Source organism: Leptinotarsa decemlineata, unplaced genomic scaffold (genome assembly GCF_025532065.1).
Source record: "Leptinotarsa decemlineata unplaced genomic scaffold, Ldec_3_MD MMD2_tig00026361_RagTag_RagTag, whole genome shotgun sequence".
NCBI lineage: Eukaryota > Metazoa > Arthropoda > Insecta > Coleoptera > Chrysomelidae > Leptinotarsa > Leptinotarsa decemlineata.
The window spans coordinates 4,222,488-4,238,937 of NW_027412704.1; the positions used below are offsets into that span (position 1 = coordinate 4,222,488).

The window sequence follows — 16,450 nt, forward strand, 5'->3', positions numbered from 1 at the left end:
GATTAACGAAGTCTAACGTTTTAACGTGTGATTCAAGACAATTTGAAATATCCCACATTCAATCATGACTTTCACGAATTTCATCTTTAAAAATAGGATAGTTTTCTTAGTTCCAAAATGAATTCAATTAACAAATCAGATTAGTGATAAATTCCAGTACATTTTTAATCGTTCAAAACTGGATGTAAAAATAATAGAAATACAAATTAAAAACAAATCAATCATCTTTGAATTTTTTGGACAAACAAAATTCAGCTTCTGACTTTCAAGATCTCATGCATATGAAGGAGAAAAAACTAATATTTGCTCACAGGGCAAAAATGTAACTACATACTATTTAATGTGCTAAAAAATTTAACAATTCATTTGTATGAATCAATTTTGGCTGGTTGTTCTGGAATGTCGTTGTAGAACTCCCAGAAACCAGCAACTTTTCCAAATAGAATTGATCCCACAAAAACACCTATGCCAAGGGCTAGGTGGGCATTGTATTTGCGTTGATTGGCGTCATAATGTGTTTTCCAGTTACCCTGAGGCTGAGGAAGATCGTTGTAGGAGCTCTGAGCTGGAGCATAATGGTCGTAACGTACATTATTTCTGGTACCTGTAACAAAAAAATTGACCTCATTGAAAATCCCAGACTATAGCCAACATTTCTTCATCATGATACAGAAGTGGGAAATTGCTGCAGAAGGAAAGAAAAAAATTAAATACAGCATAAGGAAGCTACTGTATAATGAAACACATTGTGGTTATGTAAACTATCCAATCTTACAAAGTTTTACTTGAATATATACCAATACATCAAATACAAAAATGTGTTAATCATAATATAGACGTATCAGATTCAAGCTGAAAGAAAAATCTGTCCGCAATAGCTACTTCCAACTGAAACAACTTCTCCAAATATACATCAGGTGTAATTCAGTGCAAAAATTTGTCTTCATCTTCCTCTGTTTGAAAAACTCTGCAAAAATGTGCTAGTGTTCTCACCCGAAACCTCTAGAAGTCTATCTTATAAGTGAAATTGTACATCGATACTCTGTCATACTTATAATAGATTGTATGACGTTCTGGTTTCAATTCATTATGAATGCTAGAAATACAAACTGGTTGAGAAAAAAGTAATTTCAGTATAATTCGATGTTCATATTTGAAAGAAGTTGTTATGGAAGTTTTTTTGTCCCATTTCTATCTGATGGAAACTTCTCTGCATGATCTACACATCTTTTCAATGTATTTTATTTTTATTCGAAGTTTTTCCTTTTCAATATAATGACGAAGAACTAGAAAGCCCAGAAAGCTTTTCCCAGAAACTAAATTATTTCGAAAACACTTTTAATTAGAATGTCAGAATTCCTACAATGAAAGTTGCCTGAGAAATACTCTTCATTAGAGAGCCCATTGAGATTGTCCAAGCAATTAAGGTATAATTATTTTCAAGTTACTTACTTTGTCTAGCAAGTCGACTCACTAATAACCTCGGAGCCTGCATTTTTTCGAATAATTTGTATTAATATAACTGAAGGAATGAATATTAGCCCAGTTATGCAACAAAATGAAATAGTGGACCTGTCTAATATCAAATGTCAAATTGCCAAAAAAAGCTGTCAGAATGTATCCTTGAACTGGCTGCGTCCATGACAAAAAAGCGAAATGCGCTACGCTGAATGTAGCGTAAAAGCGCTTTTTGAATCGATCAGACGATATATGTCATTGAAAAATGAATGAATTATATACTCAACACATTCCAGAAAGTGATATTTTTTCTGATGACTATGATTCCATTATATTCTCTTCCAACATTATGCTAGTTTTCAAATCTTATAACGAATGGATTTATGCAGATATGTTCAGGACTGTCACTTTATGGGTTCTATGCACCTACCAATCATTTAGTCCAAGCACAAAACTCAAAATTATATATCAGGATTAGACCGCGCTTGTGCTTTTATTGATGACATTGTGTTGGACAAATCATGGGTATAACAATCTAATCCATATTTGAGCAATAATAACTAATCAAACTTATATGTCAATATTTAGTTGTTTGAGTAGAAGTGAGAAGTAGTCAGGACGTATGTCGAAAGAAATTACGACTTCAGTTGTTAACTAAGCTATATTTCGAATGGGAAGAACACGCATATAATTGAGTTTTAAATTATTTCGATTTTAACATCGACATTACCTCTAATGGACCTGTGAAAATTGTTCGGAATTATAAATAAAACCTCAGTTTCTCCATAATACAACATCGAAAATAACAAATTTTTAAACCCGCCAAAGAACGTACCGCTAGCTGTGTCTGATGAGATGATCGTAGCTTCTCTTAGTTCGAATTTTTCACAGAGAGGGCGCTTCAGTTGTTGCAATTCAAGTAACCTGTGTTTTTTTTAACATTGTGATTATTATTATTGTCACAGATTAATATTGTTAGAAATTTGAAGTACCTATTATTCCATGATCACTGGAGTCGATTGTATCATCATCGATGATAATTTATGAATGTAGTTGCCCGTTTCTAAATGTTTATAGCCATGAGTGACGCTAGCGTATGAGAAAGTTATTCGAATTCAAGGTCAAATCCAGTTCAGATTGTATGCATATTTCAATGGAAAAACAGCTTGGAAAAATGTTTCTCATTGTTTCAATTACTAGAAATTTATGAAAAAATACAAGCGTGTTCCTCATAGTGTATACTCATGTTGAAATAATTAATTTTGTGATATCACCTATAAAATATTTTTGTTATACTTCGAATCATGGTAACTTTATTGTCTTCAATGTCACATCATGATGCATTATTTCATTGAGAAATGTGCCAATTTGCAGAGAAGAGAAAAGATGACTAGAATAATTTTTGTTTCTCATGCTAAGCCTCTGTGAATGGATAGTTTACAGTGAGTTCTGTGAAGCCAAGTTTCTAGTCTCCAGACCTAGTCTTTTAGCAAACCTTATATTTTGAATGTAAGTTATTGGTAATTAGTGTGGTCTGTAAGAGTTCTCCACTACTGTTTCCATTTTTTTTATTGTGTAAGGTGAAAACTCTGATTTCATCCACAAAAAATATATTTTCAAAAATTCACTCATCTGAAAATATCTCGCGTGGTTAAATTTGTTTCTATATAAAACCACTTTTCTATGTGAATAATTTATTTCAAACCTCTCATCACAATTTTACTCCCTCATACAATCGAGGGGAAACCGGAGTTCCTAAACCAGTTACTAACTCAACATTGGGTTCTTCTCCTTCCTGAGCTATTTTGTATGATTTAATTCTACTGATTCTGTTATACAAAACCTCTAATTTGACCTGCTCTGCCAATGTTTTGTCTTCAGGGGATTTAGCCTCTCGTATCAAAAGCTCTTTCATTAGTGGAGGGAAGTCAATATACTTTGGAAAAATTTTCAGAGGTTTTTCAGCAGTTTTTTTGCAATATTCCACCTCAGCATCTTTAGGAATGAGTTTATAATCTGTTTTGTAGCTGACTGATTCAAGACATACAGTTTTTGGTTCAGTTACTCCTCTGAACGTTTTTTCGACCCATACTCTTACTTTACGAATATCCTGTTGAATTGAAATGGATGACAACATATAATTCGGATTCTATTTACTTACATCATGCGAAGGTTTTTCCGGATTGGGCAAGGTTTCCACCTTCAGAATTTTTATATATGATGGTTCTGGGTATCTTTCAAACATATTCCTCGCTATTATTCGACCGACTCCAAAGTTCTTGAGATTTCCTAATATTTCCCATAGTGTCTTTCCTTTAAAATCAGTTGTTCTACCGATATATTTATATGGCATTTTTCGAATTTGGATTTTATTATATACACAGTAACTTATTTGCTATTTATCATTAAAAAACTTTGGTTATGTTCTGTTTCTGTGTCACAGAACACAGAATATCTTTATGTGGTCAAGTCATGCGGATTTTTATGAAAGTCATAGAGGGGCCACAAAATCGATAATATTATTTTACCACAAATTCACATTCTTTACTGCGAATTCACAGTTAACAGCGAATTTACAGTTGTAAGTGTGAATTCAAAGGTATCACTGTAAATTATGATCAGCGTCGGTAGACAGCAAACTCCTCGCATGACCATGTTGCACTATGCAGAATAGATGTCAGCACTTTTTACGTCTATTGCAAATTTATTAGTATTCGAGGGGACGTTTATTGCAAGGCAAAAGGAAGAGTTGTCAAAGTGACATGTATTGATATTTCCACGAAATATTACATTTGTTAATTTTACGCTCTTAAAGATTCCGAACTGGAAGTATTGTTGATGGAAATAATTCTTTATTTGATGGTCGGATGGAAGAGCAATATCTGCCGTGATTTATCATGTGCAGACGTTGAATCTAACCCAACATATGGCGGAGGTTAGTTTAGTATATCTTGCACTGAGTAACCTTTCAAAGGACGAGGATTTGAGGACCCTAACCCACCACAAAAGGTGCGTGGGATGGCGGAAGAATTGGAAGTCAGCTCCCATGCGGTTTTGATGGTTTGAAACATATGGGAATAGTCAAAAGCTCCAAAGACACCAGGTACTTTCCAAAGGCAAGTAATCACCAAAAAAATGCATGGTTACTGTATGGTGGTCGGCGGCTGGTGTGATCCACTATAACTTTTCACAACTGGGCCAAACCATCACAGCAGCAGGAAATCGACAATAGTTTTAATACCGACCAAATAAAATCAATCAATCAATCAATCATAAACTCTTTCTGCAGTTGATTCAGTAGGATGTCTACTGCAAAAGGTAAGGTGTTTTTCACCCTAACTTTGGGAATATATATCAAAGTAGAGCAGATATTTGATTTTGATTTTTGATTGAGAGACCCCGTTAATCCAATTCACTGTACATTTCTCCAGTCGCTAAGATAATCCATTTTATGTACATGTTGTAACATAAGTACGTTAAAATATTCAAGTGACGTAATCCTGAGACAATTTTAAGAAAAAAAACAGGCGAGTCCGATTCCGCCTTACGACAACGTCCGTCCGCACGTTTGACAAATCACTGGCCAAAAATTAAAAAGCGTCGAAGTTCTGCCTCACTCACCAAACTCCCTAGACCACTCGACAACTGAGTATCATCTTCTCAAGCATTTCGATAACTGTCTCACCTGTAGAACCTTCGCCAATCACGGCAAAAACGCTGTGTTACGTTGGCAAAACTGCCAAGTGACATAATACAGTTCGAAGTACTTATAAAAACTGAAAAAACTTCTTTAAAAAACCTAATGATATTACGGTCTGCGCTTTTTTTCACACAGGTGTTTGTGTGGCGGAGTATTGTCTTTTTCATTTGCTGTATGGACGCAGGTGTGCCTGAGAATTCCATTATAGCACTGTTACTGTTCTGATTAACGAAAACAATTTTTTCTAGTCCTGCCCGATAAAAAATTGTAGTTCTCTCTCTCTATATATATTTTGGATGGTCGTTGCTTTCTATCTTCAGGCACATATGACCAATGCTTCTCCTGTTACGTAACTGACTGTTACATAACAAAAGCTTCGTCGGGGGACAAAGACTGTCTTGAAGCTTGCAAGCCTGTGTCCGGTGTGCTACTGAGGTTTTAGGTCTACTGTGCTTGGATATAAAACTATCGTTTTCTTCATAAAATATTATTTGTTGCGATCCTTCTCCCTCGTGGACATCCGGTCCATTCCGGCCTGAAACCGGCGTGAATGGGAGTACTATTTATTTTAAAACACTAAAACAATTTTTATTAACACTATTTTTCATTTTTAATTGATGCTGGCTGAAGTTGACAGTCTCACACTGACTTGGCCGTCCAAAACTTTTATATCAGTAGCCTTACTTTTGTTTAATTTGCTTATTTGATCAATCGAAATATCAGTTAATCATTCCACATCATCAGAAAAACAGTGGGATTGTAACGATGTATGTCTCTTCTTGATTTCCCTAGGTATATCGACATGTTTATATGTTGATTTTAATTGGATTCTTCAATCAACAGTTGCACTGTTTCCCAGGAATCATGGGAACTGTGTCAAAATTCTAGCGCGAAGCTTTGTTTTTAATCATTTTCTGTTCATATCGCCCCGATAATGAGACTTTCATAATTTGATTCAGCCTTTGGGGAAATCAAAATATTCGCCAAGTATTGAAAATTATTTTTCATAAAGAAGTGGCGATGAACACACGAATTCTGATGGGAAAAGTAATTTTCTCTTGTATACCATATTATATTTTTTCAATAGACGTGTTCAAGTAGTCCAAGGAAAACTAAATAACGTTCTTTGAGAGCTATGCTGGTGCGAAATTTTTCCCACAGTGTTGATTGTAATGGCTTTTTCTTCGATTTATTGGAACCAGTGTGAAAGTAAGTTTACAATGTGCGTGTCGCTGAAACTCACAAACGAGTCCCGGTACGAATAATGGTGTGGTAGTCCTTTATACAGGGCTATTCAAATTTGTTTCTGTACATGGGGATCTCGTAAACGATAAGAGATAGAGTGTCGATTAAATCGTGACAAAGTTGCGTATTTCAGAGACCTATTCAATGATGTAAAAAAATCGAATATAGCTCTCCTGGTTCTGGAGATATACAGGAAAAACCAAAAAATCCCAAATTATTTTTTTGCCTATATCTTCTTTATTCGCAGACATATTGAAAATCTGTCCACATTTTGCTATTGGCACTTGATGTGGGCTCTCAGAATATATCAATGAATCTTTTATACAGGATGTCATCTGACTTGGGCCACCCCCATATTTGAATTTTTAAATACGGATTTGTATTTTTTGTGGTAGTTTTTGGATCGTAGACGTTCACTTCATACTGAAAAATTAAATTAAATTTTATATTTCGGGATTTTTCGGTAATATTCGATTATAATTTTGTGAATTATTCCCTTTTAAATTACGGCCCGGGAAATTGGTTGACTGAGTTGAATAAAAACATAATTTCAACTTTCACGTCTCCCTATGTATCGTAGAGTTTTTCGATAGTTTTTTTTTTCATTTTAGGTACCTATTCATATTTTTTCCATTGCTCTAAGCGTTTTCTACAATGAACTTCGAATAAGAAAACCTTTTATGATTATTTGAAACATATCTACATCAAAAATATATTATATGTGTTCCAATAAGCAGAAAAAGAAATTTATATAGGTACCCAAAAAAATTATTGGCGCAATAAATGTTCGAATTGGAGTCCTTCCAATTTGATAATTTTTAAACTCGGTTTTTTATATTATTTATTGCCCTCAATACACTTATTTGCTGTATTGTTGCGAAATCATTCAAAATCCTCAATCTTGAGTCTTCCACATTTTCTATATCTCTGCTAGCGTAAATCCTATTTTTCAATGTCCCCCGTAGAAAATAGTCCAAAATAGTAAGATCTGGTGATCTTGCAGACCATCTTATTGTCCCATTATTTGTTTCGAAATGGAAGGACTCCCATTCGAACATTTATTGCACAATTAGTTTTTTTGTGTATATAAATTAATTACTTCATTTCAACTTTCATTATAATTATAGTGTTCGTTTCGGATGTTAGTATTACTACCATTTTTTTTTCTGCTCATCAAAACACATATAATATATTTTAATTGTAAATATGTTTTAGATAATCATAAAAGGTTTTCTTATTCGAAATTCATTGTAGAACACGCTCAGAGCAATGAAAAAAATATCAATAGGTACCTAAAAATGAAAAAAAACTCTCGAAAAACTCTACGGTACATAGGAAGACGTGAAAGTTGCTATTGTGTTTTCATTCAACTCAGTCAACCAATTTCCAGGGCCGAAATCTAAAAGGGAATGATTCACACAATTATAATCGAATATTACCGAAAAATCCCGAAATATAACATTGAATTTAATTTCTCAGTATGAAGTCAACGTCTTCGATCCAAAAATTTCAACAAAAAATACAGGTCCGTATTTAAAAATTCAAAGATGGGGGTGGGCCAAGTCAGATGACACCCTGTATAAAAGATTCATGGATATATTCTGAGAGCCCATATCAAGTGCCACTAGCAAAATGTGGACAGATTTTCAGCATGTCTGCGAATAAAGAAGATATAGGAAAAAAATAATTTAGGAATTTTTGGTTTTTCCTGTATATCTCCAGAATCATAACGGCTCTATTCGATTTCTTTACATCATTGAATAGGTCTCTAAAATACGCAACTTTGCCATACTTTAACCGACACTCTATCTCTTATCGTTTACGAGATCCCCATGTACAGAAACGAATTTGAATAGCCCTGTATATATCATTCCTGAAGAAGGTTTTGGGCGTGCTTATGAAGATATGTGGTCTGAAATTTTCGACCTTTGAAACAGTTGAGATCATTTGAGAACACTCCACAAGGTTCCAGAATGTTCGGAAATAGCCTGGACGTTCGGGAATATTTCATACCAATGGGGAACATTCGACTCTTGAATATTACGGACTGTTCTGGAACTTCGTGAACAATTCGAAGTCTTTTCTGTACTTTTATAAATTAAAGTTTGTATTTTCATTCCAACTACCACCTTGTGTGGTATGAGTGCTTGCTGGCCAAATTTCGAGGCTATGGCTTATCGAATAATTTTTGTGAATGGCTCTCCAGCTTCTTGAAAGAACGTTTCGTGCAGGTGCTCATCGATGGATATCTCTCGAATACCTTTACCATCAACGCTGGTGTTCCCCAGGGATCCATATTGTCTCCAACTCCCTTTTTATTGAAAAAAACAAGAATCCAATATATAGCTCTGTTATAGAAAATACAATTGACCATGTAACAATTATTTTCCTGAATGTGTAGCCATTGGGTCATACAGGAAAGAGCATACCAAGACGATTCCAAATAGGTCTGTCAATGAAAAACGTTTCCTGACCTATGTAAAGAATTCTACGGATTGGAAGAGTTCTGGGAAAACACTACGTGAAATCTATATCCAGGCCAAATATTACCATCTGAGAGAGTCTGAGGTCAGTAGACCTTTTGCAATATCGGGGATTTGCCGAATTTTTTCTAGCTCGAGCTCCACAAGAGAAATTGTAGCATATGGCGCATACCGACAAATCAACAGTGGCGAAACATACACTTAATAATAATAATAATAATAATATTTATTACCATATATACCCAAGTGTAACAAAACCTTGGGTATATATGGTAAGTCAGTTGTACTACAGGCTAGTAAAGATAAAAAGAGTTGGAGATTGATCACAGAATCACCTCTAAATATACACATATATACATACATATATACACACTTATACAAGTAAGCATAGATGCCCTCAAATTAACTAAACATTTTACATCATTCACATAATTTAATCTAAATAAAATTTCGTCCACTGTGAATTTGATTGTTTGTGAGATTGTCAATTAAAAAATCTTGGTAACTGTAATAGCCTCTTTCTAAAAGCATAGTTTTAACATAATCATGGAATACCTTGTCACTTGTGATTTTTTTAACTTCATTTGGCAGCTTATTGAAGCACGTAATGGCATTATACTGAGGGGATTTTTTATAGCTTGTCATGAGATGCTGAGGGATTTTTAGAAGATCACCGTTTCTTGTATTATGACTGTGATCTGAAGCAGTCTTATCATATAATTCATTGTTTTGCCTAACAAATGAAATACATTTAAAAATGAAGATGGAAGGGGCTGTCAATATTTTTTTGTCTATAAAGACTGGCCGGCAGCTATCCCGGAAATCCATATTGAAGATTAGCCTTATGAGAAGGAATTCACTTTATCACGTTTTAAGAGTGCTCGACAGAACTCAGAACTACTACCCAAGACTACATAAGAAGGTTAAAGAAACACCAACACGATTTCAACTGAAAGGGAGAGGAAATTAACATTCATGAAAGCTGGCTACTTGCACTCAATTGCTCACGTATTAGGTCATTCTATTCACGATACATACTAACCTGTCATAATGGATCTGAATATTGGAAATATTGGAAATGTATAGCTAAAAACAAATATAATGGTAATAATTTATTTTCAAATATAAGACATGTATAATTATTCTCTCAGGAGAAATCACAATTGAAAAATTACCAGCTAGGTTATATTAAATACCTCAGGTACGTGAAACATTTTTTATAAGATGACATATGACATTCGGCTGAAAAATTTCACACCAACATTGATTTGATAATATGAAATTATTGGTCGATTAGAAAGGATTTATTTCCGAAACAACTCAACCAATGTGTAGTAAAAAAATGAATTCAATATTTTTTATAATTCAGAAGTTGAGCAGCAATTCAATTACATATTTTCCGTTCATCTTTATTGAAAATTATAACTGAGGTGTTAATTAGGAATGGCATCTTGATTTTTTTTTTAAATTTCATGTTTCCCACAGAAAATGCTCTTTCATATTCTCAAAAAAATTTGGGCATTGTTCATTTGATAAAAAAATTATTGAAGACGAAGGAGTTTTCACTTTATGTATATAAGTTTTTGGGAAAGTAAAAAATACGAACACCACCAAGTACCTATGTCTTTTTATTGAAATTTGGTTGTTTTTTTTGAAATTTTTTTACTATAAAAAGATATATCAAGAGAACATTCGTTTCTGTATGAATCAAATGAACAAAAAATGCACAGAAAGTTAAAATAATCTGAATGAGTTTAAAAAATATTAGAGGGCTTGATTCGGATTATTCGTTTCTCAAAAATCTATTCTGAAGCCCTTCGAAAATACACTCAAGCAGTGGAAAGAAATTGAGGTCTTTGGTTTTCATGCCAATTTTCAAATTGTAGTGGTGAAGTCCCGGTGGTTGAAATTTTTTTTAGAAATTTCTTCCTCTGAAAGGACCCTTTTTCATAATTCAGATATTTGTAACACTTTTCTAGATATTCGCAAAAATCGAAGTTTATTTTTAAAATGTTTACTCATCTGTTCCTGACTCTTGATTTTTTTTTTTAAATCGAAAAATCGTTGATGAGGAACTTGCTAACACGCAGAACTGTGAATCCTGTCGCCTAGCGACAGTAACAGCAACTGTCTATTGTGAATTAATAGTAAAAACAATAGTTGCAGTAATTTTCAGGTGTGAAACTTTTCGTAACACAAGTACCTAGGTTGAAACATACAATAAACTATTTGGCACAAATATAAACAATATATCAAATTACTAACCATTACGTTTTGTGCTAAGAAAGCTTTCAAATACCGCAAATGGGTTAAGATACATCAGTCAATAAGAGTGCTAACAAAATACGCTTGATTTGAATTGAATGTGACTGACAATGTATCTATTTTGTAGAATGTTAAGATTCCCCCTTCACTTATAAAAATGATGTGAAAAATTTATTTTAAAATGAAGGTGGTGTTATAAAGGCCACCTTGTACATTTTTGAGTTCTTTCATCGAAAGAATCCCAGTGGAACAGAAATATATAACTATATTGAACAGAAAATCCAAGTTGTAATTGGTGAAAGAATAGCTGGCTCAGTTTAGCCACATTACATGTTAAAGAGTAAACGTTCTTTTGGAAATCGTTCTAGTTGCTGTGGAGAAAAAGAAATGTATGCTGATTTGAGAAGGAAAGTTATCAATGGATGATGAAAAATGACATGATGAAGTTTTAAACACGCCGTTCAATTGAAAAATCTCAATTTGTGTGAATCAAAGTCTTCTTGACTTTCTACTTTTCCAGTTAGATGAAAGTCAGATTCAACTGGTCTGAACGAATTGTTTTTTTAGATAATTTTAATATACTTATCATGGATCTTTCTTACCTATCCTTATTCATCGCTCAAGTTTAAATAGTATCTGAATGGAAAACCAAAAGGATTATTTAGTTCTATTTGATCTCAGTTTAATGATTGCAAATTTTCTTTTTTGAGTCTTGACATTCTTTGACGGAGAAAGTTCTTGATAATACAACAGTCAGACACATTCAAACAAACAAATAAGGTTGTTATTGTCATATCAACTCTTTCAAAATGTGTACATGTGTACATTATGTACATCCACTGTTTGGAAATTGTAATACGTTGCCTTTTTTAGATCATGTATCATGTATCAGCAATATCAACAGCATTTTAATTTTACACTACGATCACTAATGATTTTTGAAATTCTTCAATAGCTTTTTTACACATTGTGGTATTGTGTGTATAAAGAATTTATTCCAGAGTTTTTGACGTATCACTTCGACAGCCTTTTATTACATGTGATAGGCCACGTTTACACGGCATCTAAAAGGAGCATTTATAATAACCGAGGTTATTAAAATCAACGTTAATGACTGTCAAAACCATTGAATTCGAATGCTATTGAAGCGGATTGGTGTTATAAAACTTACATCTACTTTGGTTGGTGTAATAATTTGTTGACATGAAAATTTCCTAACGCATCAGAAATGCGTCTTTCAGACGGAATGAAACATAGTTATCTGCCTAACTTGATGAGGAGAACACGCTTTACAACAGCAAAATATTCAGGAGTAACAATCGATATGAACATTTTTGGTTTAATTTTAGAAAAAGTAAAAATTAATAACTGCGACAACTACATTTTCATTTTTCCTCAAATAAATGGCATCATTAACACCAAAGCCGGAATAATATGGTCCCAAAAACCAAATATTTCTGTTTGGTGTTGGGACTAAACTCCAGTAATATTCATTACTACACCAAAGGTTCCAAACAAGCATAAGAAGTTATTAGTTCTACAGATATTATACCGATTGAAGTTATGAAAAAGTTTCATTGTGAATTTTTCATTATGAAGATCGAATAGAATTCATTATTTGATAATATTGATATGTTTTTTTATCTATAGCAAAGTGATATTTTCTTTCTCAAAATTTTCAATCCTGTAATCTGTTGAAATTTAGTTGAAATCCAAAGCTTCGAAGCTTTTTGAAAAATTTAAATTTGAACTAGCTGCTGCTGATTGACACAACATGTGAACTATTAGAATTTTTGCGTCAGTAATATGCTTCAACAACTATGGAGTTTATACAAATAACCCTGATAACGCTTATTTTCATTCGACAATATCCATTATCTACTCGAGTATGTTAGAAACGATATATTGTGTATTTTTGTACTACGAAACTGATAAGAAACATTCAATTTATTTCGTTATTTTACCAAATTTTCTGGAATTTCATGAAATTGATACAATCTCACGTTATCCTCAGGCAAGTAGGTATATATACGACGTCCACATTTTGAATATAACATCGATTGAAAGTTCTGCTTCTTATATAAGCTGCTCTCGTCCAGAAATGGTCCAGGAAAGGGTCCTGAAACCAAGTTATATGAAGAATTATAAAGCAGTTCACGATTTTAATATTACTGGAGCCTTTTTCCAACACCAAACCGTTATTTCAAGACCTCGACACGTGTTTCGATCACCAAGTGTTCATCTTCAAATGTGCCTGTTTGGTGTTGGGAAAAAACTCCAGTAATATTCATTACTACACCAAAGGATCCAAACAATGCATCACAAATTCACGATTTAATGAAAATTGTAAATGTTCCAGTCAAAATTTGCTCGGTACAAGGTTGGTTGGTAAGTTAACCATACAAAAGGTTCAACCTCTGACTATAAATATAATTCGAAGCAAAAATTGTTCAACGAAGAGAAAAAACTGGAAATTTGATAAATGAGCTCAAACAAGAAATTTGAATAATGAAAAAAAAAACAGAAATTGTTGATGTCACAATAAAACATAATACAGTTTGTTCAACTATATTTGACGATTATTTGTCTGTGAGCATTACATAAAGATATCACAAAATATCAGACAAAGCAGATAAACCTTGGAAATGTTTGAAGAAAGTAGTTTGGAGTAGAAGAGTAATCTCAGACTGAACTTCGTCTCAGGCAAACTGTTTCAACATTCGGAGGGCATGGACACATCACAAACAAATGAAAATTTCCCACACTGTGAGGTATGGGGCTGCATTTTTCAGCAAAGATTTTAGCAACCATAATCTTGAGATTCAAGAATAGGGCAGACATCATTCCACGAAGGACTCCAACAATCAGAACAACCTTTGTTTGAAGATGGTTGACACTGTTTCATGGTGAATTTAATGAGTTCGAACTTCCATTGTCTGATATGATATAAAATGATAAAATATTAAGCAAAAAACCCTGAAATGAAATTACATTGAAATAAAATACAAGCAACAATGGAAAATTGAACGATAAAAAAGAAATGAAAATCAAAAGATTGAAAAATAAAGAACGTTCATTGAAAAAATTTGATATATCATTCATAACATGCGTTGGCGCTGTATGATGAAATATTGACTATACTGTACAATAAACAGATTTGACTTTATTTCACTGTTAATACAACCAAACAATTCAACTAAAACTTCAAACTGATTCTCAAATGTCTATTGCCTTATTCGCACCGCACTGTCACTTGACTTCCCGATCTGGGTTTGTGTAACGTTTTTATATGGTAATCGAATCGTCTCGAAGCCGATAGGGAATTTGCTAGAAGTCTATAGAAGCATCGCTGCTTCTAACTAGAACAATCGCGAAGCGCTCGTCACAATTGATTTATAATTACCAGCGGCAGCCGGCGTTATTTTTTTCAGGGGAAGATTTACAATAATATACCGTGTGACACAGACTTATGGTACACCCACTTTTTCTCCTTTATTTCTGTAGCAATATTTCTGAAACTTCGATCATTGGATATGCTAACTAGACGGCACTTTTTGAAATATTTGTAAAACAAATTCAACTTGCGGCTTTTTCGGAAATGACAACAACTTTTGATTTTCAAATGTGCCATCCTATATATTATCACAAGAACGGTTAGGGAAGATAATGAGGAATCCAACGATACCAGGTTTCATGCTGTTATCTCTAATGACTACGGAGATATCGCCATTTATTTTATACATAAGCTCAATGAGTAGGACAGAGAAACTTTTTCTCTGTCTTCTCTTGATCTTGACCTTACTCAATATTTATGAAGATTTATACGCTGACATTGCAACTTTGATCCGGTCACTGTACTGAGGTAAAATGATTTGGAGATTGTTTTATATTTCTATATCCTGTGATCGTATCAATTTCGATGTCTATGAACTTGGAATATTGAAAGATGGAATTCTGAATACTGACTGTTTTTGTTTAGGAATATTGAAGTTCAGGTTGGAACATCTTTCAGTTCATGTATTCGCTTGGATGAATTTGAATTATTTCATGATTATTTTCCATATTTGACAGTATCTATCACGGTGATATTGAGTTCTATTATGTTTATATATCATTCATTTGCCATTGCTGAGTAACACATAAACTGCTGCTCGTAAGTAATAATTTTCCAATGCAATGCTTGTACATATATTCTATTCAGGACAAAATCTTGAAAAATGGCACTTACTGAAAGTTACACTCTTCAATGGAAAAGGCATTACACTTTAGTGCTTTTTAGTGCTCTGAACGCAGTTTCTTTTCTTACTTCATCCATGTATTGAATTCTGTCGGCTATACATCCCATCGAAAGCGACAATTTCATCGAAATGAATAATAAAACAGCGCTCCGCGATACTTGAAAAAACCATTAGCGTGACTGACAGACAGTAAATAAGACAAAGCTTCACCGAAAAGTCTCAGCTTTCATAAATATCAAATTGTGTATGGAAAGCTGTTACCTAGTAATAAAAGGAGCGAGTGCCTTGCTCTTGCCCTGGAAATATTATGTGGAAGCTTTTATGTTGAGTAGAACAAGACACATATTCAGATTTATAGTCTGCAGGTTATAGGCGGAATTTTGATGAAAAAATTTAATACTTCTCTCGAAGTATCGCAACACAAAGCGGTGATGTAAGGGTATGGATGTTTCAAAATACTCAGAAGTACTTAGTGCTCGAACAACAAAAGCAGTTGTGTCGTAATACCTCGATTTTGAAATAATTTTTTTATGTGGGACATAAAGTTACTTTTTGAAAATGTTTATTAGTAGTAAATTCTTGAGAAGTTTCAGTTGAGATATTTCTCATTTTCCCAACCTTCAGGAGAATGGAAATTGCAATCAGTAGCAGATGGGACAATACTACATGGAATGAAAAGGTTCAGGCCTAACACATATATGGCGATAGTTTTATTGCATTCATCTCTTTTTCAGTTAGTCCTAACCTTCAAAAGAATGCTGTTGAAATTTCATGATATTCTTCTTGTGAATTTGTGAGTTATTGTGCTAAGAGTTACACTACTTTACTACTTTTGTAATTTTCAAAACAGTGGATCAAAAATAATTTCGTGATTTGGTTATACACTGCTTCTTGATGGAAAAAAATACCGTTCAAGAGGAGTAATGACTTGAAAAGTGTTATAAGGACTCAGCTCTATCAGAAACAGCAATCGAACGTTGGTTTGCTGACTTCAACCGTGGTCGTAGAGACACCGATGATGCAGAACGCAGTGGACGTCCAAATGAGACAGTAACACCAGA

General features: G+C 33.6%; 3 protein-coding genes across 3 annotated transcripts in view; all 3 read right to left on the reverse strand.

Annotated features, from left to right (window-relative positions):
• Nucleotides 1-321: 321 nt before the first annotated feature.
• Nucleotides 322-1,607, reverse strand: COX7B (Cytochrome c oxidase subunit 7B). Its single transcript, XM_023162462.2, has 2 exons — nt 1,453-1,607; nt 322-604 (listed from the first exon to the last, which is right to left on the reverse strand). The coding sequence occupies exons 1-2, from the start codon at nt 1,493-1,495 to the stop codon at nt 363-365; spliced, it is 285 nt and encodes a 94-aa protein (XP_023018230.2). The 5' UTR covers nt 1,496-1,607; the 3' UTR covers nt 322-362.
• A 1,528-nt stretch (nt 1,608-3,135) lies between these two features.
• On the reverse strand, nt 3,136-3,916 carry mRpS34 (mitochondrial ribosomal protein S34). Its single transcript, XM_023162315.2, has 2 exons — nt 3,620-3,916; nt 3,136-3,568 (listed from the first exon to the last, which is right to left on the reverse strand). Exons 1-2 carry the CDS (start codon nt 3,809-3,811, stop codon nt 3,170-3,172), a joined length of 591 nt encoding a protein of 196 aa, XP_023018083.2. The 5' UTR covers nt 3,812-3,916; the 3' UTR covers nt 3,136-3,169.
• A 9,167-nt stretch (nt 3,917-13,083) lies between these two features.
• The window catches only part of LOC111507189 (neuropeptide receptor npr-1), a 119,794-nt gene continuing 116,427 nt past the window's right edge, over nt 13,084-16,450 (reverse strand). The window contains exon 7 of the mRNA XM_023162470.2: nt 13,084-13,270. The gene's annotated coding sequence lies outside the window, so the exon portion shown is untranslated. The remainder of the gene's footprint in view (nt 13,271-16,450) is intronic.